General features: G+C 41.7%; 2 protein-coding genes across 5 annotated transcripts in view; one reads left to right on the plus strand and one right to left on the minus strand.

The window, feature by feature from the left end:
• LOC110290865 (acidic mammalian chitinase) overlaps positions 1-17,221 on the minus strand; it is a 129,557-nt gene extending 112,336 nt beyond the window's left edge. For 2 of the 3 annotated variants that reach the window (XR_002377535.3, XM_085835589.1), the window contains exon 1: positions 16,987-17,221. Coding sequence is in view for 1 of the 3 variants with exons in the window: in XM_085835589.1 (XP_085691715.1) it covers positions 16,987-17,014 (28 nt within the window). In the remaining 2 variants the exon portion in view is untranslated. The remainder of the gene's footprint in view (positions 1-16,986) is intronic. The other variant, XM_085835590.1, reaches the window with a different exon arrangement.
• On the plus strand, positions 1,903-22,122 carry Cimap3 (ciliary microtubule associated protein 3). Of its 2 annotated transcripts, none has more exons than XM_021158723.2 (6): positions 1,903-2,091; positions 17,604-17,749; positions 18,387-18,485; positions 19,211-19,341; positions 20,754-20,871; positions 21,893-22,122. In XM_021158723.2, the coding sequence occupies exons 1-6, from the start codon at positions 1,914-1,916 to the stop codon at positions 21,959-21,961; spliced, it is 741 nt and encodes a 246-aa protein (XP_021014382.1). In that variant the 5' UTR covers positions 1,903-1,913; the 3' UTR covers positions 21,962-22,122. The 2 variants fall into 2 exon arrangements, with proteins under 2 accessions (XP_021014382.1, XP_021014383.1); XM_021158724.2 differs by lacking the exon at positions 1,903-2,091 and adding an exon at positions 17,368-17,520.
• The last annotated feature ends 1,499 nt before the right edge of the window (positions 22,123-23,621 follow it).

Below are 23,621 nucleotides of genomic sequence, written 5' to 3' on the forward strand. Positions count from 1 at the left end.
AGACATCATCCTACTTCTGCTGAAGGTCCAGTGCTGCTCTGTTTGCAGGGTTAACAACTGTGCAGTAGACTCATCATGGAGGTGCAGTGAATATATCATAGAGTGTCTGCCCAGAAAATGAGCTAGCATGATCCTTTTTTGTGAACACGTACTGTACTTAAAATAGTGGTGGCGCCAGTTTATGTCATCCCTCACATGGTTATACAATTGACAGGTCATTAGATTTAGTGGAGCAGATTATAATATCATCTCCTTGAATTCACAATTTAGAGCAAAGACGGTTGGTCTGTTATTAACTAAGAGTGACAGATTCTGTAGTGTTTAAGCTCCAGAGCTATAGAAGAGTTTGTACATAAGGAGAGGACACAGATGCTTTAAATGCAGCAGCTAGAGTGTGGGACTAAGTGAAAGCACTTACCAATAACTTCATAGTTCCTAAGTCTAGCTCGCTCACAAGGCCAGATGTTTCTGCCTTTAAAGTCTATAAAACTCTGCTACCTCTAAGCAAATCTCCTTACTCCTTAAAGCACTCAAGTGTGTTTCTCTTACTTACACTTAAAATAGTCTTCATGCAATAAGAATATTTTTCTTTTTTTTTCTCCAGCACCCACTGTATGGTCACCTTATGTGTCAAACTATTTTTGGTTTCATCCCTTGCATTTTTCAATTTTTATTAATTTTCATTTATGATTTGAGATTTTGTACATGTATTCAGTGTATCTTTCTCAATATTTTTATTCTCTTTACATCCAAATTACAGCTCTCCTCCTTCAAGTCCAACCTTACAAGTCCCTCTGCCCACAGCTCTCTCCCCTTCTCCTCAGAGAATAGGGTGTCTCCCTTCGGTACCCCCAACCCTGAGACACCTATCCCAGCAAGAATAGGTACATCCTTTCCCACTGAAGCCCATCCAGGCAGTATAGGTAGTGGAAGGGGATACAATGGTAGGTTCCTTGCCTTTTATAATAGGTCTCCCTGTATAGCCCAGATGGGTCTCAAAATCCTGGGCTCAGTGATCCTTTTGCCTAAACCTTTCAAGCAGCTGTGACTACAAGCAGATGCCTATACAAGCAGAAACACTTCCAGTTCAAATTACAAGTAATGAACATGCATTTTCTTACTTAGTTCACATGCAAACTTCATGAAACAGATATTACTACTTCCTGAAAACTGAGACCTGGGGAAGCTTGGCTCCTTATAAAGCCATATCCAGAGCCAGGCAACCAAAGCTTGGACTCTTCCCTGTGGTCTCACTACATCCCCTGACACCAAGCACAGGGATCTCATGAGAGGTGGCGGCACTGGTGACTGATGAAGGACACATATACCCCAGTTAATTATCAGTCACCATAAACTCCAAGCACTTTCTATTACTACATGACAGATGCCACTCTAATGTGAACGGCACAATGGTAAGAAAGGCTAACTTCCTTTTACTTCCTTTTAGGATAGTGATATGTTGTTTCTGCAGTGTTGGGCAATAAATAAAAAGGGGAAATGAAATAGACAAAAGCTTGTTAAAATGTGCCCAGTGAAGGACAATACTTTGATTCATCCTGTTCCAGACAATGACTCTTTGTGGGAAGATCATAATGAAAGCCAAAGACAGCCAACAATTTTCTTATCTGGGAAGAATTATGGCAAAGACAACCTCCTTGTGGTAGAAACAAATAAGACGCTTTAAGCTATACCACAGCTTAAGAGACTCAGCCTAGTATCCTGTTGTTGGTCATTGATAGAGTTGCTACTCAAGTCAGCCTTTCTATCTGCCTTTATACCACAGTGCTGCTTTGCAGAAAACCATGTCATAATGACTTAAAGGGGAGCTTCTAAGGCAGGGCGGTTGCTTAGCAGCTAGTCTTGGGAACACCCTTCATTTTCTTGCTTAAAGCCTATGAAGGAAGTAGTGGCTCATGAAGACAGAGAATGAGGAGGACCTCAAGCCCCCTGAAAGTTGTCATGCAATACAGTTACTATTCAAATCTCTTGAGGCATCTGAAAGGGCTAAGGCAGAAGAAGAACTGGGAAAGGCCAAAGAGAATGAATCCACACAACGGAATGAACATCATGCTCTTCGGGACATCACTCATGGTAATGAATCTCTCAGGCTCTAGTACATATATGAAAGGGAAACCACCCCCCTTCCTGGCAGGAAATAAATTGTCAAGAGGCAGGATAGAGCTCATGTGAGGATAAGAGAAGGAACCAGGTCCTGGGTTGGGAGGAGAACCAACCCAGCTAGCTGTACTAGAAGCCTTGGCAGAGAGAGTTCCCCAATCAGAAAAATTAGAACAAAAGTGCCCTTGGAGCTGGCTGATGCCCTGGGCACAGAAGTGGTAAGCTGGAAGTGCATTTTCAGCTGTGTATTAGCAAGTTTACACTCAATCTACATGTGTGAACTGCCCCAGTGGACCCCTACTGTCTCACGGCAGCCCTCGGAGGGAAGACGGACGTGATTATTGCCACACATGATTGCCTTTCTTCCTTTATACATACATCAGGGTCTAGGTGCTTCAGTAGCGCCCACAGGATCATGAAGATAGGAAACACAAACCAGGACTTGGTGCACACTAGTCTGTGAGACTTCACAGCCTGTGTTCACCTGTTATTACTAAATGACAGTGTGACACATTTAGGAAAGTCTCGAAGGGAGGATTTAGGAAGTTAGCTTCCTCTTCACTGTCCATTTCCTCTGGACAACTATCCTGTAGAGTAGTATTTTCACTCCTCAAAATAGAGGTTCCCAATCTTGTTCAGCTCTAAGGCCTGCTTTGGGTGACAAATCATTTCATGATGTTCACTTTCTTTGCTCTACTATTAAATCTGTCAGTAACACACTCTGCAGCACAAAATTTCATAGGCTGACACATAATACCCTAATCTTAATTTTTAAAAGAATACCAAATTCTAATACTAGGCCATGTATAGCTGTGAGTAGATGCTCAGCGTCAGCTACTTTAGAAGACAACGGGCATTGGATTCTTGTACCATATATTTTATAACAAGTAGAATTGGGATTAAGAAATTCAAATTTTAATCTCATATGAGTGTTAGAACATATTTACAAGTGGACACCAAAAGAAAGTGTTAAGAAAATTAATGCCAGGTATAGTAGTGTACTCTTTTAATTCCAGTACTCAGGAGGCAGAGGCAGTCAGATTTCTGAAGTTGAAGCCCACCTATTCTACAGAGTGAGTTCCAGGACAGCCAGGGACATAGATATTCCCTACTGAAAGAAAGAAAGAACAAATGGAAGGAAGGAAGGAAGGAAGGAAGGAAGGAAGGAAGGAAGGAAGGAAGGAAGGAAGGAAGGGGAAGGAGAAAGAGGGGTAGAGGGGGGGAGAGAATAGGAGTGGGGAGGCAGAATTCCTATCTTACTAGTTTGTGGTAACAGGAGAGGGCAAAGAAGGTTCACAATGTGAACATGTGTAACGTAGATAAAATCCCTTTACTCTAAAAGGCAGAGGAGTTAGGTCATGTATGAATAGTGAGTGGACAGTGTTGTGTCATTGTTAGGTGTTTTGTGGTTTTGTTTTTGCTTTTGTTTCCTGAAACAAAGTATTTCATCTCAAACTCATCTCGAACTCCATATTCTCTGGCTTCCACCTAGACTGTTTGAATCACAGGTGGTGCCAGCACATCTGGCTCAGAGATGTTCATATAAATTATTTTATTGATGTGTAAGAATACCAAGAAGGGCCTAAATCAACAATGAAGTGATGGGTTAGATTCAGCAGGTGAGCTCAGTGGTGTAGACAGATACTCACTGTCACTACACAGACTGCCTCATACGGCCTCTCAACCTGCTCCATCAAAGGGCTCCCTGTCCTGACACCCAGCTCATACATTACTCTTACTTATTTTGAAATTTCATAAAATCTGGCTTGGGTTTCTTGTGCATGTTCATATCTGACTTCCTTCATTTAACATAGATGAGACTGTATTATTGCCTTGCAAATTTTTCTCTTGTTTTGTGTATGGGCATATGAGATGAATGTACATGTGCATATGTGTGTGTGGATGTACACATTAATGGCCACAAGAACACACCTCCTCTGTCCTCTCCAATTTACTCCCTTAAGAGGTGAACTTAGAGCTCTCTGTTTTTTTTCAGGCCAGTGACCCACAAGCCCCAAAGATCCTCTTATCATCAGTGCTAAAATTATAGGTATGAACACCATGCCTGGCTTTTTATACAGGTGATGGGAATCCAAATCTAGGTCTTCATTCTTGAACAACAAGCATTCTTACCCACAAAGCCATCTCTTCAGCCTCCTTTGTTTAAGTTCTTTTATTTGTAAGATTATGATATGACTACATTATTTCTTCCTTCCCTTTCCTCCCTCCAAATGTTACTATAAGTACATCTTGCTCTCTTTCAAATTCATGGCCTCTTTTTTCATTATGTATGTGTGTGTGTGTGTGTGTGTGGGTGTGTGGGTGTGTGTGTGTCTGTGTGTCTGTGTGTGTCTGTGTGTGTCTGTGTGTGTCTGTGTGTCTGTGTGTCTGTGTGTCTGTGTGTTTGTGTGTGTGTGTTCCTTACATATCACCTACTCAGTCTGGATAATGTTGCTTGTAATGTGTGTTTTTAGAGCTGACCATTTGGTATTGGATAGACAGTTAATCTGCTCCTCTTTGAAATGCTCCACTTCTGCTCCACTTCTTCCACCCTCATCATTCCTTTGTGGCCTGCAATTCTTTGTGTAGGGTTGCCATCTCCCAACCTTTCCCTATCCACTTAGGCATGTGTATTATGTTGTCCTTGCTCAGCTCAGGACTAGGCAGTCACATTCAGACTTTATGGGTGTAGCTTCTGACACTAGTGGGAGAGAAAGTCTCACAGCAAATCCCCTGCTCTTCTAGCTCTTACGTGTGTGTAAGAGCTCACAAGTCATTCTCCTCCCTCTTCAACAATACTCCTTGAGTCTTAGATGAAAAAGTGTTTTGTAGATGTGTCCACTGCGACTGTGTCCCACAACTCTGTATTTTGATTGTTTGTCGTTTTCTCGTATTGACCTCTGTCTGCTACAGAGAGAAGCATCCTTGATGATGGGTGACCCCTCACCAGGCTTCTTTTCATTATTTTTATTTGTCTGTGATATGTGTGTCCATGTGAGTAGGGGAATATATGTGTGCAGGTACTAGCACACAACCTACAACCTGATGTGTCATCCTTCAAGCAATAATCACCTTGTCTTGTTGAGACAGGGACTCTTGGTTGGCCTGGAATGCCCAATCTGGCCAGCCAGCAAGTCCCATGAATAATCTTGTCTCTACCTCCTCAGTGCAGTGATTATGAAAACATACCATCATGCTTTTTTATGTGTGTGCTGGGCATTGAACTCTGGTCCTCATGTTTGTATAGCAAACACCTGGCTGATCAAACCACCTCCCCAGCCCCAGGATACATTGCTTTTCATTTCATTTTCACTGTTACCCTTTATATTACTATTCCGTGATTTATTTTTCAATGTTGTTAATAATGGATATCTTTGTTTCTAGTTTAGTACTATTAAAAAATGTTGCTCTTAAAATCTGTCACATGTCTTTTAGTACACCACTGTGGGCGTTGTTGCCAAGTAAATGCCAGGGAGGGATATTAAGGGGCCATAGAGCTGTCTATGTTCAGTGTTGTAAGGGTCACTACAGTTGTCCAGAGTGAATGCAATTACTGATCTACATTTCCTTTGTGTTGGCTATTCTTCTGTTACAGTGATAAAACACCATAACCAAGGCAAATCATAGAAGAAAAAGTTTATTTGGGGTTTTCTGGTTCCAGAAGATTAGGGTCTATTATAGTGGAGCAGAGATAGCAGGCTACTAAAGCACAGCTGAGAGCTAACATCTCAAACTATAAACAAGAAGCTCAGAGCCATGAATATTTGAAACCTCAAAGCCCTCTCCCAATGGCATACTTTCTCTAGCAAGACCACATCCTCCCCTAAACAGCTACCAACTGTGGAGCAAATACTCAAATGCCCAAGACTTATGATGAGTGGGCATCTCATTAAAACCATCACATTCAACAGAAGTTCATTCAGTCTAGAGTCTCCACTGTTTCATGTTCCTAACATACTTAGACTTTTAGTCACCCAGTGTCTATCTATCTCATTTAAGCTTGAAAGTGTATGGCCTTTGCAAGTTCTCAGACAGGCACCTTTGATATATTTGCCAAATATTTGAAGTCTTTTTATGAAGTTAACACTCTAGGCTTCCTTATTTTTTTTATTAAATGAACTGATTTTTCTCACAACTTTGTAACAATACTTTATACACTCAGAGCTAACCAATAAAAATTACAACATATGTCATCTGTATAGTTTTAAGTTTTCTTTTTTTTTATTTTTTTTTATTTTATTTTTTTTATTAGGTAATTTCCTCAATTACATTTCCAATGCTATCCAAAAAGGCCCCAATACACTCCCCCCCCCCAGTCCCACACACCCACACCCACCCCTTGGCCCTGGCATTCCCCTGTACTGGGGCATATAAAGTTGGCAAGTCCAATGGGCCTCTCTTTCCAGTGATGGCCTACTAGGCCATCTTTTGATACAAATGCAGCTAGAGACAAGAGCTCTGGGGTACTGGTTAGTTCATAATAATGATCCACCTATGGGGTTGCAGTTCCCTTTAGCTCCTTGGGTACTTTCTCTAGCTCCTCCATTGGGGGCCCTGTGATCCATCCAATAGCTGACTGTGAGCATCCACTTCTGTGTTTGCTAGGCCCCAGCCTAGTCTCACAAGAGACAGCTATATCAGGGTCCTTTCAGCAAATGTTTGCTAGGGTATGCAATGGTGTCATCATTTGGAGGCTAATTATGGGATGGATTCCTGGATATGGCAGTCTCTAGATAGTCCATCCTTTTGTCTCAGCTCCAAACTTTGTCTCTGTAACTCCTTCCATGGGTGATTGTTTCCAATTCTAAGAAGGGGCAAAGTGTCCACACTTTGGTCTTCGTTCTTCTTCAGTTTCATGTGTTTTGCAAATTGTATCTTATATCTCGGGTATACTAAGTTTCTGGGCTAATATCCACTAATCAGTGAGTACATATCGTTTGAGTTCTTTTGTGATTGTGTTACCTCACTCAGGATGATGCCCTCCAGGTCCAACCATTTGCCTAGGAATTTCATAAATTCATTCCTTTATCCATTCCTCTGTTGAGGGGCATCTGGGTTCTTTCCAGCTTCTGGCTATTATAAATAAGGCTGCTATGAACATAGTGGAGCATATGTCCTTCTTACCGGTTGGGACATCTTCTGGATATATGCCCAGGAGAGGTATTGCGGGATCCTCCGGTAGAACTATGTCCAATTTTCTAAGGAACTGCCAGTGTTCTCCATGGTCAGTTTCTTACATTATTGGAGAAACCAAGATATTTCATGACAAAAAGAAATTTACACAATATATCTCCACAAATCTAGCCCTTAAAGGATAATAAATAGAAAATTCCAACACAAGGAGGGAAACTACACTCTAGAAAAAGCAAGAAAGTAATCTTTCAACAAACCTGAAAAAAGATAGCCACATGAACAAAAATTCCAACTCTAGCAACAAAAATAACCAGAAGTAACAATGACTTTTCCTTAAAAATCTCTTATCAATGGACTCAATTCCCCAATAAAAAGACATAGACTAACAGACTGGTTACATAAAAAGGAACCATATATGCTGCATACAGGAAACCCACCACAGGGACAAAGACAGACACTACCTCAAAGGCTGGAAAACAATTTTCCAAGCAAGGGTCACAAGAAACAAGCTGAAGTAGGCATTCTTTTTTTTTTAATTGTTTATTAGATATTTTCTTCATTTACATTTCAAATGATATCCCGAAAGTCCCCTATACCCGCCCCCCACCCTGCTCCCCTACCTACCCACTCACACTTCTTTGCCCTGGCGTTCCCCTGTACTGGGGCATTGTTGTGTCTGGCCAGCAGATCACAGCCTGGGTTCTAGCCTGGAAAGGCATTTTGGAAACTGGGAAGAGAAGAGGGGCTAGGCGGCGAGAGAAGGGAATGAAGCTAAGACAAGATTCTGATCAAAGCTCAATTTTACTATTTCCAGACACTCAGTTTTAAAGGAAGGGGGAGGGAACCCGATTTCCCGCCAAACAATCTCGGGGTCCAGTAGCAGGACGAACACGTGTGTGCCTCCAAGCAGCAAAGGCAGGGTCCAGCAGTAGGCGTGGCAGGACGAATGAGCAGGAAGCTCCACCCTTGAGCAAGCAGGTTCAAGCAGATGGGGGAAGGGAGACCACAGGGCATATAAAGTTTGCAAGACCAAGAGGCCTCTCTTCCCAATGAAGGTTGGAGCTAAGACGAAAGGATGAAGTAGACATTATAATATAGAATAATAAAATCCACTTTCAACCTAAAGTTACCAAAAAAAATAAGGAGGGACACTGCATACTCATCAAAGATAAAATTTACTAAAATGAACTTTCAATTCTGAACATCTATGCTCCAAATGCAAGGGCATCCACATTCATTAAAGAAACCTTACTAAAGCTCAAAGCACACATCACACCCTATACAATAATAGTGGGAGATTTCAACACCCAACTCTCAGCAATGGACAGATCATGGAAACAGAAAATAAACAGAGACATGATGACACTAGCATAAGTTATAAAACAAATGTATTTAACAGATATCTATAGAATATTTTATCCTAAAACCAAAGGTTATACATTTTTCTTAGTACCTCAAGGTACCTTCTCCAAAACTGACAATGTAATAGATCACAAAACAGGACTCAACAGATACAAAAATGATCTCATGCATCCTATCAGATCACCACGGACTAAGGGTAATCTTCAATAACAATATAAAAAAGAGAAAACCCACATACATGTGGAAGCTGAACAACACTCTACTCAATGATAACTTGGTCAAGAAAGAAATAAAAAAAAATTAAAAACTTTTTAGAGTTCAATGAAAATGAAGTCAAAACATACCCAAATTATTATGGGACACAATAAAAGCAGTAGTAAGAGGAAAACTCATAGCTCTAGTGCCTCCAAAAAGAAACAAGAGAGCATACACTAGCAGCCTGACAGCACACCTAAAAGCTCTAGAAAAAAAGGAAGCAAATTCATTCAAAAGAGTAGACGGCAGGAAATAATCAAACTTAGGGCTGAAGTAACCAGGTGGAAAGGAAAAGAACTATTCAAAGAATCAACCAAACAAGGGGCTGGTTCTTTGAGAAAATCAACAAGATAGATAAACCTTTAGCCAGACTAACTAGAGGGCACAGGGACAGCATACTAATTAACAAAATCAGGAATGAAACGGGAAACATAACAACAGAACCTGAGGAAATCTAAAACATCATCAGATCTTTCTACAAAAGGCTATACTCAACAAAACTGGAAACCTGGATGAAATGGACAATTTCCTACACAGATACCAGGTATCAAAGTTAAATCAGGATAAGATTAATAATCTATGCAGTACCATTTCCCCTAAAGAAACAGAAGCAGTCATTAATAGTCTCCCACCCAAAAATTGTCCAGGACGAGATGGGTTTAGTGCAGAGTTCTATCAGACCTTCAAAGAAGACCTAATTCCAATTCTCCTCAAACTATTCCACAAAATAGAAACAGAAGGTACTCTACCCAATTCATTTTATGAAGCCACAATTACTCTGATACCTAAACCACACAAAGACCCAACAAAGAAAGAGAACTTCAGACAAATTTCCCTTATGAATATCTATGTAAAAATATTCAATTATATTCTCACAAACCGAATCCAAGAAAACATAAAAACAATCATCCATCATGATCAAGTAGGCTTCATCCCAGGGATGCAGGGATGGTTTAATATATAGAAATCCATCAATTTAACCCACTATATAAACAAACTCAAAGACAAAAACCACATGATCATCTCCTTAGATTCGGAGAAAGCATTTGACAAAATACAAAACCCCTTCATGATAAAAGACTTGGAAAGATCAGGAATTCAAGGCCCATACCTAAACATAATAAAAGCAATATACAGCAAACCAGTAGCCAACATCAAACTAAATGGAGAGAAACTTGAAGCAATCCCACTAAAATCAGTGACTAGACAAGTCTGCCCGCTTCCTCCCTACCTATTCAGTATAGTACTTGAAGTCCTAGCCAGAGTAATTAGACAACAAAAGGAGATCAAGGGGATACAAATTGGAAAGGAGGAAGTCAAAATATCACTATTTGCAGATGATATGATAGTATATATAAGTGACCCTGAAAATTCCACCATAGAACTCCTAAACCTGATAAAAAGCTTCAGTTCAGTAGCTAGATATAAAATTAACTCAAACAAATCAGTGGCCTTTCTGTATACAAAGGATAAACAGGATGAGAAAGAAATTAGGGAAACAGCACCCTTCAAAATAGTCACAAATAATATAAAATACATTGCTGTGATTCTAACTAAGGAAGTGGAACATCTGTATGACAAGAACTTCAAGTCTCTGAAGAAAGAAATTGAAGATCTCAGAAGATGGAAAGATCTCCCATGCTCATGGATTGGCAGGATTAATACAGTAAAAATGGCTATCTTGCTGAAAGCAATCTACAGATTCAACGCAATCCCCATCAAAATTCCAACTCAATTCTTCACTGAGTTAGAAAGGGCAATTTGTAAATTCATCTGGAATAACAAAAAACCTAGGATACCAAAAACTATTCTCAACAATAAAAGAACCTCTGGTGGAATCACCATGTCTGACATTAAGCTGTACTACAGAGCAATTGTGATAAAAAAAAAAAAAAAAAAAAAAAAAAACTGCGTGGTACTGATACAGTGACAGACAGGTAGTTCAGTGGAATAGAACTGAGACCCAGCAATGTACCCACACAACTATGGTCACTTGATCTTTGACATCCAGTGGAAAAAAGACAGCATTTTCAACAACTGGGGGTTATCATGTAGAATAATGTGAATTGATCCATTCTTATCTCCTTTTACAAAGCTCAACATTTGTTGGGCGTGGTGGCGCACGCCTTTAATCCCAGCACTCGGGAGGCAGAGGCAGGCGGATTTCTGAGTTCGAGGCCAGCCTGGTCTACAAAGTGAGTGCCAGGACAGCCAGGGCTACACAGAGAAACCCTGTCTCGAAAAACCAAAAAAAAAAAAAAAAAAAGATATGGGCACAGGGGGAAAATTCCTGAACAGAACAGCAAGGACTTGTGCTGTAAGATTGAGAATAGACAAATGGGACCTCATAAAATTGCAAAGCTTCTGTAAGGAAAAAGACACTGTCAATAAGACAAAAAGGCCACCAACAGATTGGGAAAGGATTTTTACCAATCCTAAATCTTATCCTAAATCCCAAACTGTTGCGCCCACCTCAGCCGGCAAGGAAGACACAACACGGTCAGATTCTTCTTAACAGCCTTTATTGCAGGAATGCCTCGATGCTGCTACAGGGGACCCCGGGCACCCAGGGAGCACTGCTTATATGCACCCCAGCACAGGAGAAGGCTCCGTGGCCCCCTGGGATTGGTCAGTCTGCCAGCACCTAATTTGCATGCACCCGCTCAGGAGGGGTTGGAGTCAGATTTGGGCTAGTGCCTTAGCAGTGGTGTTATTTACCACAAAGGCACACCGGAAACCAGCGCCATCTTAGAGTTGGCTTCCTACATCTCCCTCTTTTTTGTTTAATAAAATGAGGCTGGTCTAGGCCTGGGCAAATCTGTCCATCAGCCACGGCTCCTATCTTAGGTCGATCCTCTAGCATCACAGCCTTACCAGTCATAAGGTTACCCTATCACCTCCAGGCCCCTTGTCTTAGGTTGGTCTGTGCACGAGGAAAGTTGTCCGTCTCTGGATACTGTGGATCTGTGTGACTACAACTGCCAAATGACCTAGGGTGAACTTTTTTAAAGAGGCCAGCCAAATATTGAGAGATGTGCCATCTTCAGTTGCCAACAAAGCTTGGTAGACCACTGCTTTATGCTGAGCATGCTCTCTTTTTAGTTGACACAATAGCCAGATGCAGAAGACACACCCCAGGAGGACCACTGCTCCCCAGGCCAACATTCCTGCCCACTCCTTAAAAAAGGAGAAGGCATTGGTGATCCAGGAGGTGAAGTCTCCCAGAGTGACAGGGTCGAGTCAAGTGCCGTTGAGTTTGGCAATCTGGAGGAGCAACTTTCTGGACAGCTGCTCTGCCTTGGCTGACCAATTTCCTTTAAGATAATCAGATAAGATCGGACTCTGTTCAAGAGACTGAGAAAAATTAGCTCTCAAGGGGGTAATGCACAAGCCTTTAAGAGATGAAATGCAGGACATTTGAACATTATACAATTCTGTAGGGGTCGGCCCTCTATATCTTTTGCTGATCTGCATTCATTAGTCCAATGTCTTCCCTTTCTACATTTATGACATAATCCTGGCTGTCTAGGTTTCTCGGATGCAGTCCATTTTTCATTTTCCGGGCATTGTCTCCTAAAATGTCCTTTTTGGCCACACTTATAACAAGCATCATTATTGGATTTGCCTAATTGCACTACAGCTGCTGCTAGGCCTGCATTGGTCAGCAGGCCCCTAAGTTCTCGATAGACTTTCATCCATACCTCTAAGCCTTTATGTTTATAGGGTGTTATGGCTGCCCTGCATTCTTTTGTACATTGCTCATATACTAGCTGCTTCACCAAAGGCATAGCTGTATCACGGTCTCCAAAAATTCTAGTGGCTGCTTCAATGAGGCATGCTACAAAATCTGAAAATGGTTCTGTGGGACCCTGCAAGATTTTCATAAGATTGCCTGAGACTGCACCTTTGTTCGGCAATGCCTTCCAGGCTTTGGTAGCTACCTCATTTATTTGGGTATAGACTGCTTCAGGATAAATTGTCTGATCTCTAATGCAAAGTGCCCCAGACCCAGGAGCATATCTGCATCCCAATGTCTCTGGGGATCTTGTCCTGTGGCTAAATTTGCTGCTGCCTGACTGTTTGCATATTCATAGGACAAGGACCTCCAGTCTAAATACTGTCTGGAAAACAAACAAGCCTGAGCAATATTATTCCAGTCCCCTGGGGTGAGGCAATATCTAGCAAGCGCCGACCTGTGCGACTACAAAGACTGCACTCACCCCGTAGGTACAGACTGACTCAGCCGGTTGCTTGATGGATTTAAAATCCACTGGCTCATGATACCCTTGCCTTTGTCCATCAACAAAAACCGGAAAGGTTAATCCTGTTTCTTTCCACACCTCTGGGCAGAAGGAGGAAACCTGGTCTAACAGCCCTAGCGGACTCCTTTTTTTCTGTGTAATCAGAGTTGTAAGGTGGAGCTGTCGGCACTTTCGGTTTTGTTCTTTTATTAGCCAATGCTCCCCTTTTCATTGGCTTGGTTCTATATGACCAATATATTTCCCACTCATACCGAGCTGCCTCTTCCTCTAGGTCAGCTTCATCATCTTTGCTAAGCTCCAAGTCACTGGAAGCAGAGCTTGATAAATTTAAATCCTTTAAAGAGGGATATATCTTCACTATTTCCTTTTCTCTATCACTAATTCCTTTTATTTTTCATCCCTTTTCTTTTCCTTTTTCTTTCTCGCTCTTTTTCTTTTTCTTGCTCATACACTCTTTGTTCTCTTCTGACATGCTTTCTTGTTCTGTAAGAATTTTTTGACCTGCTTTAACTGCCTCAACACATCGCTTGTCCTCTAAACAAGCACGCACCATGCACCAAAGCTGTTTCACTCCTGGTTTTACTGATCTTTCTTTGGCTTCTCTTTCTAGGTATCTCCCCAACTTATCCCATGATCCCAAAGTTAGGGATCCAGTAGGCAAAAACCAGGGCTCAACGCGGTCAACTTCAGACAGAAAACTTGCTAATATTTTTCTTTCTTTTAAAACTTGCTAATATTTTGAGCTTCCGCTGACCAAGCAGATCTTGCAAAGTGGACAAGAGATGACTAGATGGACATTCATGTCCAGGTCTGTGACAGTTCAAACAAATGCAAAGGCCATAAACTACAAAAAACGAAACAAGGATGAGAGCTACCCATGCTGGGTCTATAGGCGGAAAAAACATATCCCCCTTTAACCGGGGATCAATTAGGGAGACTTACAGGTACCGCCGTTCCCTGGCTGAAAAGTTCTGAATCCGTGAGGTTGTTGTCCTCGGATCCCTGTATGAGCCTCCAGTTGTTGCACCCACCTCGGCCGGCAAGGAAGACACAACACCAACACGGTCGGATTCTTCTTAACAGCCTTTATTTCAGGAACACCTTGATGCTGCTACGGGGGACCCCGGGCACGCAGAGAGCACTGCTTAGATGCATCCCAGCACAGGAGAAGGCTCCAAGGCCCCCTGGGATTGGTCAATCTGCCGGCACCTAATTTGCATGCACCTGCTCAGGAGGGGATGGTGCCAGATTCGGGCTATAGCCTGCACAGTGGTGTTGTTTAGCACAAAGGCACACCAGAAACCGGCGCCATCTTAGAGTTGGCTTCCTACACTAAACCAATCCTTAATCTGAGGATTAATATAGTAAAAATGGCTATCTTGACGAAAGCAATTTACATACTCAATGCAATCCTCATCAATATTCCAACTCAATTCTTTGCAGAGTTAGAAAAGGCAATTTGCAAATTCATGTGGAATAACAAAAAACCAAGGATAGCAAAAACTATTCTCAACAATATAAGAACTTCTGGTGGAACCACCAAACTTGACTCAAGCTGTACTACAGAGCAATTGTGATAAAAACTGTGTGGTACTGATCTACCTGCCTGGTACTACCACTCTGGAAATCATTTTGGTGGTTCCTCAGAAAATTGGACATAGTTCTACCAGAAGATCCAGCAATACCTCTCCTGGGCATATACCCAGAAGATGTTACAACAGGTAAGAAGGACACATGCTCCACTATGTTCACAGCAGCCTTATTTATAATAGCCAGAAGCTGGAAAGAACCCAGATGCCCCTCAACAGAGGAATGGATACAGAAAATGTGGTACATTTATACAATAGAGTACTGCTTAGCTATTAAAAACAATGAATTTATGAAATTCTTAGGCAACTAGATGGATCTAGAGGATATCATCCTGACTGAGGTAACCCAGTCACAAAAGAACACACATGGTACTCACTCACTGATAATAGCCCTGAAGTTCAGAATACCCAAGATACAATTCACAAACCACATGAAACTCAAGATGAAGGAAGACCAAAGTGTGGATACTTCAATCCTTCTTAAAGAGGGAACAAAATACCCATGGAAGAAGTTACAGAGGCAAAGTGTGGAGCAGACTGAAGGAATAACCATCCAGAGACTGCCACACCTGGGGATAAATCACATATACAATCACCAAACCCAGACACTGTTTTGGATGCCAACAAGTGCTTGCTGACAGAAGCTTATTATAGCTGTCTCCTGAAAGGCTCTGCCAGTGCCTGACAAATACAGAGATGGATATTCACAGCCATCCATTGGTTTGAGCACAGGGTCCCCACGAAAGAGCTAAAGAAAGGACCTAAGGAGCTAAAGGGATTAGCAGCCCCATAGGAGGAACAACAATATGAACCAACCAGTACCCCCAGAGCTCTCAGGGACTAAACCACCAACCAAAGAATACATATGGTGGGACTCATGGCTCCAGCTGCGTACATAGCAGAGGATGGCCTAGTCAGTCATCATGGGAGGAGATGGTCCTCCCTTGGTCCTGTGAAGACTCTTTACCCCAGTGTAGGGGAATGCCAGGGCTAGGAAGCAGGTATGGCTAGGTTGGGGAGCACGGGGAGAGGGGAGGGGATGGGGGGTTGGAGGAGAAACCAGGAAAGGGGATAACATTTGAAATGCAAATAAAGAAAATATCTAATAAAAAAAAAGAAATCTAAGTGGATTCTCACAGTCATGCTCAGGGAACACAGGGTCCCCAATGAAGGAGCTAGAACAAGGACCCAAGGAGCTGAAAGGGTTTTTAGCCCCATAAGAGGAACAACAATATGAACCAACCAGTACCCCCAGAGCTCCCTGGGACTAAATTACCAATCAAAGAAAACACATGGTGAGACTCATGGCTCTAGCTGCATATGTAGCAGAGGGTGGCCCAGTTGGCCATCAATGGGAGGAGAGGCCTTTGGTCCTGTGAAGGTTTTATACCCCAGTATAGGGGAATGCCAGGGCCAGGAATGGGAGTGAGTGGATTGGAGAGCAGGGGGAGGGGGAAGGGATAGGGGGTTTTCAGAGGGAAAACTAGTAAAGGGTTAGATGTAAATAAAGAAAATATCTAATAAAAAATCTTTTAAAAATCTAAGGAAGGAAGGAAGGAGAGAGAAAGAGAGAGAGAGAAAGAAAGAAAGAGAGAGAGAGAGAGAGAGAGAGAGAGAGAGAGAGAGAGAGAGAGAGAGAGAAAGAAAGAAAGAAAGAAAGAAAGAAAGAAAGAAAGAAAGAAAGAAAGAAAGAAAGAAAGAAAGAAAGAGACACACAGCAGCATCGGCCAGACAGTGTGTCTTGTTACCTCCTATACCTGGACAAGTCTTAAAGCTACCCTAAAACACGGGGGGGGGGGGGAGTTCTTGTTTCTACACAGGACAAAGTTTAATAACAAACATTCTGATGTTCTTTCTCCCATTAGTATGAAAAAGCTCAAAGGTTAGTTGGCTGTTATCTATGTGATGAAAACCTTTCACGTTGACAACTGCTAGGAAGTACACACTGTGTGGTTTTGCTTCCACAGCCTTAAAACGCTCAGCAAACCTGTCAGTAGAATTAGGAGGATACTGAGACTTACAAAAATGTTAAATTATTCAGCTCTTCAACAATGCAAATACACTCTTAGTGTTCCACTGAGAGCCACTAGCTTTTGAAAGCCTCCTACCCACACATTCCTACACTCTCCTACCCCTGCACCCCTACACACACACACACACACACACACACACACACACACACACGATCTCAGAGTTGAGGAAAAAGAAAAATGGATCTAAAATGGACCTGATGGGGTCCTTGCTGTCAGCTCAATCTCAACACCCACCTGCCCCACCGTCCTCTGCTCCAGGCATCGTTCAGAGGCATATCTTCCTCACTTGTCAACACAGTTCAGAGTTTTCTCCTCCTCTGGTCTCCGGAGTCCAGACCTAGGGTGATCTGAGCCCCACAGACCTACCTTTACAGCAGTGTATTCCTCGTGGACTTTTCCAAAGAAGTTTTCCACACACTCACCCATGTAGCCCTTCCACCTGGTGCCTAGCTGATGGCACCCTCTAGAGTTAAGAGCCTCAAAGCCTAAATGTAACATGACCTGTGTCCTGAGCAACCTGCTGCGCAGGCGCTCTCAGAGCCCTAGGTTCTGCTTCTCTGGCTCTCCGCGCGGTTCCGTTCCCTTGGCAACGTAGTACACAGAGCTAATCCTAGCACCCTGCAGGATGTGCCTTAGCAGAATAGGTAAGGAGAGTAGCAGAGATTTACAGAGCAGACAGCAGAAGAAGGGTAAGAAGAGCAGGAGAGATGAACACGGAGGAAATACCGGTTGCTCCTCCGCTCCGTGGAGTTACACCTACTTTACAATGTAAGAGTTGGCAGCACGGTCCCCTTGCCCCAAGCTTCCCTCCACCCACGTGTTCACCTAGAGTTTCTTCTCTTGATCTTTAGGGAAGGTGAATAATTACTCCTTTGGAACACGTCAAGCGAGGAAACTCTTTCCTCACTACCATCCCCCAACCTGGCTGGGGAACGTGTATCTCCCTCTTAGGGGAATGCCCCACACAGGCCCTGGGTGTTATGCAGCAGCAACAGACGTAAGTATTCACTCCCCTTGGATGGGACTCAGTTTCCTGTCTACAGCAGGATGCATAGGTGTTCTGGGAGAAAAACTGCTCTATGTGTAACTTTAATTTCTGGGTCCCAATATGAGACAAGCTGTAGAGCCTATGTGTAAACGACGATAGTTCACCACTTTCCATCCCCCACCAAAAGCAAGCTTGTCTTCATATAATCCCTTCCCTGTCTTCACTTCCAGCGCCCTCTTGAGCTGTCAGTCAGTACAATCTTCAGGCTGACTCTTCCACAAAAGTAAATTCAGTTGTTGACAGCTCTAAAGACTGAAGCCATTGGGATTCACAGAAATTCCTGTGTTTGTCCAGCCACACCTCTTTGCAAAGTCACTTGTGTCCTTTGTTGAACTCTATGCTTTTGACTATAAAAGAACCAAGACAAGGGGGGGGGGGGGGGGAAGGCCATTGTCTTGCAGAGAAGTTTACACATTCTGTATTCACTCCACTTTGAAGGCCGTTCTAGGATTGTGTTACTGATTCTGATGCTTTTCTTCTTTCTCCACCCCACCCCCACCCCACCCCACCCCCCGCACCACCACCACCCAACTCCCCCACCCCCCACCCCCCACCCCCACCTTCCTTCTCTTCCTTCCACTGGAAGTGGAATGGTTTGGCATATAACCTATCGAAAGTCCCAACCAGTACGAAAGGCTATGCTATTGGAGCCAGGACAGCTGTGAGGTTTAAGCCAATCAGCAAGGTAATGTTCTGGGATTGTTCTGGGTGGATCATGTGGCAACATAATTTATGTTGAGGCATTAGCACTGTACACAGGTAGATGATTGGGGAGCAGGGAGAAAAGCCCTTCACTAAAGAAATGGGTCCAAAACAAGGCTTTAATAACCAGAAGTTGAAATTGAGAACCTATGTTTACATACATCACATTATCTTGTCAGTTAAAGGATAAATTCCAAGTTTTTTACTTTGTGGTATATGTGTCTGGCTAGATTTCAAGTCTAATTATGTGGGGAAAATTCTTCTTTCTTTTTCTGATGCAGTTCTGAGCCTAGACTGCACCAGGCAAATGTGCTTTCACTGAGCTATAGCCCCGGGCTGCATAAGTTCCTACTCTCTTGTTAGTGGTTTTTGACATAGACAGTCAAGGACTGGAGATACTAACTATAAAATTCTCCCAGTGGTAGACTGTACCAACTTACATTGGTTCCTTACCCATACTAAGTTTATTTCTGTGTATTGTATATCATTATACAACTACCCCAGCCCCATACTAGGTTTTTGCCTACAAGGGCCTATTTCTACATCTTTGACACACTAACCTGTATGTAGCTGACTTATAAACAGGATAAAAATGACTCTGTTTTGTTTACCTTAAGTGATTTGTGTTAAATTATATCTTATCAAGATATAGATTATATCTTATGAAAGATATCTGTATTTAATCCACTAATCTTTTTGTGATTACAGGATGTGACACCATACCCAGGGATGTATCAGAAAGTTGATACTTTGAGTGAAAAACACAAAAAAAGCTTTGCTCCATTTAATATCTTGATGCCTCGATTTAGGAGTGAAGCAAAGGGTGATTCTTACCCTGGGTATGTCTACTGCTTACTGTCCATTTCGAAGGGAAATAGGAAAAGAAGTATATAAAGCAGGAATTACATCCAAACTTTCCCAGCTAAATCTTTAAAGATTTGATATCTAACTTTCCAGTAGATATTTGCTAATGTGTCCAGTGGTTTTGTAGCTTCCCATATATCATTCACTATACCCATCAAACAGGGATCCTGAGCTCTTGGAGATTACATATTAGAACTAACAAACTCAGACATAAATACTCAAGAAAATATCAACAGTAGTAAGAATACTAACCATATAATTTACTAATCAAACTTCCAACACTTCCACGAGTGAAGTAGGCCAAGTGACAGTTACCCCAGGACAGTAGCATAAGCCCTGTCATGCTCACACCTGAACATGTGGTGAGCTGGTGCTGTCCTATAGAGAGAGGCATTAGAACAGGATGTAGAATGATACGCTGGAGGCTACTTTATCTGAGATTGTTAAGGAAAACATTCAGCAAGTACTATTCGATCTGAGATCTGAACAAATAGATTAAGTCATTTCTATGAAGGTGTGAAGACAGAGCATCCCAACTAGAAAGAACCACAAGCACAAAAACTTTAAATTAAGAAAGAATTTGATGGGGCTGGAGAGAGATGGCTCAGCAGTTAAGAGCACTGACTGCTCTTCCAGAGGTCCTGAGTTCAATTCCCAGCAACCACATGGTGGCTCACAACCATCTGTAATTGGATCCAATGCCTTCTTCTGGTGTGTCTGAAACAGTGACAGTGTACTCATATACAATAAATAAATCTTTAAAGAAAAAGAAAAAGAAAAGAAAAGAAAAAAGAAAAGAGAAGAGAAGAGGAAAAGAAAAGAAAAGAAAAGAAAAGAAAAGAAAAGAAAAGAAAAGAGGAAAAGAAAAGAAAAGAAAAGAAAGAATTTGTTGAGGTAGAAAAGGAAAGACATTATCATGGCTAGGGTATAGTGAGAAGGAAGGAAATATTCCCTCATAATAGAGTCTGTAAGAGAATTACAAACAAAGGCAACCCAAAACTAATCTCATTGACAAGAAAAACAAATTGTTCTGCTTTGCTTGTCCCTAGATTGTAGGCTAGGTTGTTGCTGAATGTCTTTCATGAAGTTCAAATCTTGGGCAGCACTTATCTGTCATCACAGTGGGTCTCTGACCACTCACTCTTCTGGTATCTGCTGGCCTGTCAGCTGAGAACACTGAATTACAGAAATATTCTTAAACTAGAGTCTGTCATTACCCTATTTGGATATTGAGGCTGGTTTTCTTTAACCTAATTAGAAATAAAATAACAGGGAAATGATGCTCATATTTGCCTGACATCAAAAGGTTAGTCCTCTTTTCCCAAAGACCGGTAAGATGTTTTGTTCAGTCATCTACCATGATATCTGTATTTCTATTTATTTCTAGTCCTGGCACATACAATCCAGAGATGAAGCCAGTCCCAAAAGTTACTTGGCCAATGAAATTTGGATCTCCAGACTGGTCTCAGGTTCCATGTCTAGAGAAAAGGACTCTAAAGGCTGAGGTAATAAGAATGGCGTTTAAAACGCTGTTCTGTCTAGTACTACATACTATACATCATTTATTCTTAACCAGAAGTCTTTAAGTGAATTTAAGGTAGTTCATGATCCCCTGAAGGGTGTGTGTGTGTGTGTGTGTGTGTGTGTGTGAATGTGAGGATCTTTTTGGAGAGTTATACATCTGCATTAGCATTTTATAGATAATTATGACAAACCAAATATAATATTTTATTTGTTCCTTAGATAAGGGAATAACTGCTTCTGATAATCCCTTAAAGTAAGCAAGAAAAAATATCCTATATAACATAGGAAGATATTGAGAATAGTAATGCTTAGGTGACTGGGCAGCTGCAGTTCATATTTATAATCCTGATTCACTGCTCTTTCTGACATATCACATGTGAGTCAGATCACTGCAGAACTGGAGAGCATCCTGGTCAAGAATGTGGAGCGTATTACCTGTCCTCAAATAAGAGTTCTGTCTTGGGTTCCTTTATGGTCTTTAGGGGTTTTCTATGCATCAATTTTTATCTTTAAAATGGATTTAATAATACAATTAATTTTTCTGGCATTGTTATAAAGATTAATAACAGATATATGGAAAATCATTTAATATGATACATAAGAATATATACCTAATATGGATTTGCCATCATAATTCTAGATTTATGTTTTTCCCTAGTGGAATTAAGGATTATATCCATGAATATTTGTTATATGCTTAATATGTAGATGTATATGCTAGGGCCTATGGGTAACATAGTTAAACGTACAATCCTTGCCTTCAAGGTGCTGATCAACTACTCAAAATTTTCCGCATAGCCACTAATTCCTAGCATGATAAACACCAAAGTATGATGTTCTCAGTTCACAAATGTTGAATCACTACACCTCAATTATTATTGGGCCTGGCTTTACTTAGACCATAGGGTCAGTACTGTGAAGTTTTATTTCATGTAGCCAGGAAGATCAGAAGCAGGAGATCCTCACTAGGATACTAAGCTAGACAATTTGCTTTCATTGCAGCTGTCCGCAGACAAGGACTTTAGAAAGCATCGTAGCCGTGTGGCCTACTTTAGCCTGTATTACCAATGAAAAGTAGACACTGTCTTCACGTGCTGTCCTGACCACAGAGTCTCCAGAACTGAGGACATAATTGCTCCTGTATTTCTGTGTTCCTGGGCCCTCTTGTTTGCCCATTTCGTGTCCAGAGAGGGACAGGGTCTCATTGTCACCCTCCAAATACATAAAGGTTGGTTCAGAATGTTCCTACTCTGTCTCTTTGTTTGTGGTCTAGTTGTCCCTGTTGGTTATCTAACCAGATTGTTTTATTTTTGAGAAATACTCAGGGATCTCTTCACTACTGCTTCTCGTTCTCGGGTATCCATCTTGAATGTTCTACAACTAGCTTTGCCACTGGTAGATTTTAGCCCCTATATATCAAGGACTTAGATAAGATTTGAGCTCACAAAATATAGAAAATACTTAAATTATGTTTGGGGGGCTTCTTTCAAGCTTATGAGTACTCTGGTATAGAATGGAAATTTCCAGGTTCTGTTCTTTCTTAGACTCATAACACTCAAAGAATCCAAAAGTCCCATTACCCATGACATCACTTGTTTAGCCTATGTACTGAATCCCCACTTAATGCCAGGCAACTGACAAGCATTGGGAATATACCAGAAATCAACATATATCCAACCCGAAGTCTTAGAGAAATTCCACAAGGTGCTTAGTAGATTGGGTCTGCCCTTCATTTAAATGGTCCCTGCAGGTTTACAAGTGAGTCTTGGGGTTTGAAATAAGAATCCACAATATCGGGACATAGTGGCACACATCTTTAATCCCAACATTTGGGAAGGAAAGGCAGACAGCATCCTGAACATCATAGTGAGGACAGTCAAGGTTATGAGTTGTCAAAAAAAAAAGACCTTGTCTCAAAAAGAAAATGAATGAATGAATGAATAAATAAGTAGATAGATAGATAGATAGATAGATAGATAGATAGATAGATAGATAGATAGATAGATAGATAGATAGATACACAGCAGCCATGTTAAAGTATATATCTGCATATCTAGCCTGGGAGGGTGTACTGGTTAGTTTTGTGTTAACTTGACACAGCTGGAGTTATCACAGAGAAAGGAGCTTCAGTTGAGGAAATGCCTCCATGAGACCCAACTGTAAGGCATTTTCTCAATTAGTGATCAAGGGGGAAAGGCCCCTTGTGGGTGGTACCATCACTGGGCTGGTAGTCTTGGTTCTATAAGAGAGCAGGCTGAGCAAGCCAGGGGAAGCAAGCCAGTAAAGAACATCCCTCCATGGCTCTGCATCAGCTCCTGCCTCCTGACCTGCTTGAATTCCAGTCCTGACTTCCTTGGTGATGAACAGCAGTATGGAAGTGTAAGTCGAATAAACCCTTTCGTCTCCAACTTGTTTCTTGGTCATGATGTTTGCACAGGAATAGAAACCCTGACTAAGACAAAGGGCAAGCCCCTTCTTCCTAACATTAAAATCACTCATACTTATTCAAGATTAGCACTACATATGCCCTATTATTCTTTAATGTGGATGAGTATTTTATTTACATGAATGTCTGTGTTACACATGCATGCTTGGTGCCCTCAGAGGCCAAAACATGGTCATTAGATTCCCCTGAATCTGGAGTTATAGACCATTGTGAGCCACCATGTAGGTGCTGGGAATCAAACCCAGGTCCTCTGGAAGAGCAGTCAATTCTTTTAACCACTGAACT

The sequence above is a fragment of the Mus caroli genome, unplaced genomic scaffold (assembly GCF_978045245.1).
Source record: "Mus caroli unplaced genomic scaffold, Mus_caroli_1 scaffold_3, whole genome shotgun sequence".
In the NCBI taxonomy this organism is placed as follows: domain Eukaryota; kingdom Metazoa; phylum Chordata; class Mammalia; order Rodentia; family Muridae; genus Mus; species Mus caroli.